General features: G+C 39.2%; 1 protein-coding gene across 1 annotated transcript in view; it reads left to right on the top strand.

Moving 5' to 3' along the window:
* Positions 1-868: 868 nt before the first annotated feature.
* Positions 869-2,489, top strand: part of LOC101846390 (myb-like protein AA) — a gene marked incomplete at its 3' end in the record, with an annotated part of 7,301 nt that continues 5,680 nt past the window's right edge. The window contains 1 exon segment of the mRNA XM_035973067.1: positions 869-893. Coding sequence (XP_035828960.1) covers positions 869-893 — 25 coding nt within the window.

Below are 2,489 nucleotides of genomic sequence, written 5' to 3'. Positions count from 1 at the left end.
TCCTGCTTCTCACACACATTTTGATTACGCATATAGCCTACGTCACGGCTCATCAAAGACAATTTTTAGTGGCAAAACTTGTTACAAGAAATTGGTTTTAGTGAACCAAAAAAGTTATAATGGTACTAGAGGTAGCTGTGACGTCACCCACGTAAACTCTCTATGGCTGTGCGGGCCCACTCAGCTCGCTTTGTCGCCATTTTTGAGAGGACTAGAAACAGCGCGTCCCTCGCAACGCGTTGGTCTTCATGGAGTTTGAAGCTTAGTTCGGTTTTATTTTAAGTTGTCTTTTTTTTCCGCTGTTATTGTTTAATCATGTGATAAACATTCATACACAATACCGCCCCTGCTGACCGATTGTGGAAAACATAAATGCACCAAAATGTGGGCTACAAATGAACGGAGTGATATAATATGAGGTATTGTTTGTTTTTCCCGTGTGGGGTGGGGGAAGAGGGGAGGGAGACAAAGTGAATTACTGAGTTTGTTAAGAAAAAGGACGATTTCATACTAACAAAATGGATTGCTTTTATGCCATGTTGTCTACTCTCTCCTTCAACTGACGCAAAGCCTGGGTTTTCATAGAGTATGAAGGGGGTTAAGAATGGGTGAATTATTTAGTATATTAGTTCGTTATTGTCTCAAAATGAGTATTTAGTTGTAGGCAGGGATACTGTACATCACTCATTATATTTATCCTGTGGCCACACCCAAAGATCATTGGAACAGATAATGATATACTGACAACTTTTTAAAATGGAGCACTTAGATAAATAGCAGTTTTATCCTTTCTAAAACTGGCGTTGATTGGCAATGGTGTTTGGCTACACAACACCCCATCTTCCATGAACCCCTGTTGCTGTTGCACATGCCGTTTGGCATCGGTTCCGCAAGTGAGACAGAATATTACGCCGGTCTTATTGGTGTGCAGTTACGCCTGGTTTTTAGTTTTAGTAGAGGTTTTACGGCGCTCGAAACTGCATAAAGTCATATGAGCGTCAGCGCCTGGTTTGTTACTTTATATTCTCTCATAACAACATCGACAGTGGTTCTTTTCCGTTCAGCCAACCTTGAAAGTATGCTAGAGTTGCAGATGAAGATTCTAACAACTTCTCAGTCACATTCCTGATTCCAGAGGGCCGATACGAGCGCCTTGTTGTGGTGAGCGGTGCTAAATCTAGACATACTGTTTGAGCGACGCACAGCAAAAGATTTCAATTAAATTATGTTTTTCTGTTTTAAAAAGAGATCACCAGGTCCATCTAATTCATTAATTGTACTCACCCATATGGTCACACCGTGTAAAAGGCCTTATTTGTATTATTTAGAGATTGTCAGGCTCATTTAAAGGTAAACAATCACAATGGGCACATCTTAGCGATAGGCAAATCACATGAAAGAGAAATCAACATCAAAAGACTTCGTAGAATATCATTACTCCGTGATAGAAAAGTGTTGCTGTGCACCGACTAGTCTTTTATTCCTCTCCGGAATGGCAGCCCGCACCTCAAGTTTGACACTCGTGACGTCACAGCTAAGACCTCTAGTTCTATTTATTACCTCTTTGTAGTGAACACATTTTTGCACAGTAATAGTTCTCAAAACATGCGCTCAATGAGAACAATAACCCCATTTAAAAAACATGGCGGACTTGCTATAAAAAGCAATATTGCCCCAGCTGTAAACGTTTAAAACTCTGTAGAAACCACCCTCGTAGTATTATTAGTATTTATTAAGAAATTTTCTAGAATATAGCTAACAGGTGTTTATGAAAGTGTTGATCTGGTAAGACAAATTGATACAAGTCATTGTGCAAAAATTGGAGAGTTGAAGATATATTTGACAATGAGCTGCGCCTCGCGATTTTGAACGCACCATAAATTGGTGCATAAATATAATAGGAGTATATATTTGCAAAAGTAATGTACAGCAGTCCAGAAGATCAGGTTTTGCTGAGATCGGCCAAGCATATTAGTGTGAACTGGAAAAGAGCAATACCCAAATCTGATTCGTCTACGTTCGGATCCGTAGAAGTTAAGTTGTATTTCTTGATCTTTCCCAGAACACTTTTCTATTTCCCTCGTAAAAGGGACGATGAAGCAAGGGCTATGATTTCACATAGACCTGTCCTTACAATATTGCAATGCTCTTTCGGAAACACTTTTTCTTCTCACAGCGTTTCTTCTTCAGTTATTTTTATTTTATTCAACCCTTTTTCTTAATAATTAGTACAGTTTAACAGCTGACGATTTCGAACATGTGGTTCTGTTGGGAAAATAAAACTAGCTTGTTAAGATCATAGAGCCTACTTTCAAGCATGGGTAATAGCTATATTATAGTATAGATGCAATTTTGTTGTAGTAGTAGTAGCAGCAGCAGTAGTAGTAGTAGCAGCAGCAGCAGCAACAGCATAGTAGCAGTAGTAGTAGTAGTAGTAGTAGTAGTAGTAGCAGTAGTAGTAGTAGTAGTAGTAGTAGCAGTAGTAGCAG

The sequence above is a fragment of the Aplysia californica genome, unplaced genomic scaffold (assembly GCF_000002075.1).
Source record: "Aplysia californica isolate F4 #8 unplaced genomic scaffold, AplCal3.0 scaffold00980, whole genome shotgun sequence".
Classification (NCBI taxonomy): Eukaryota; Metazoa; Mollusca; class Gastropoda; order Aplysiida; family Aplysiidae; genus Aplysia; species Aplysia californica.
The sequence above is the reverse complement of the archived record's forward strand: the minus strand, read 5'-3'. Positions and strand labels throughout refer to the sequence as shown.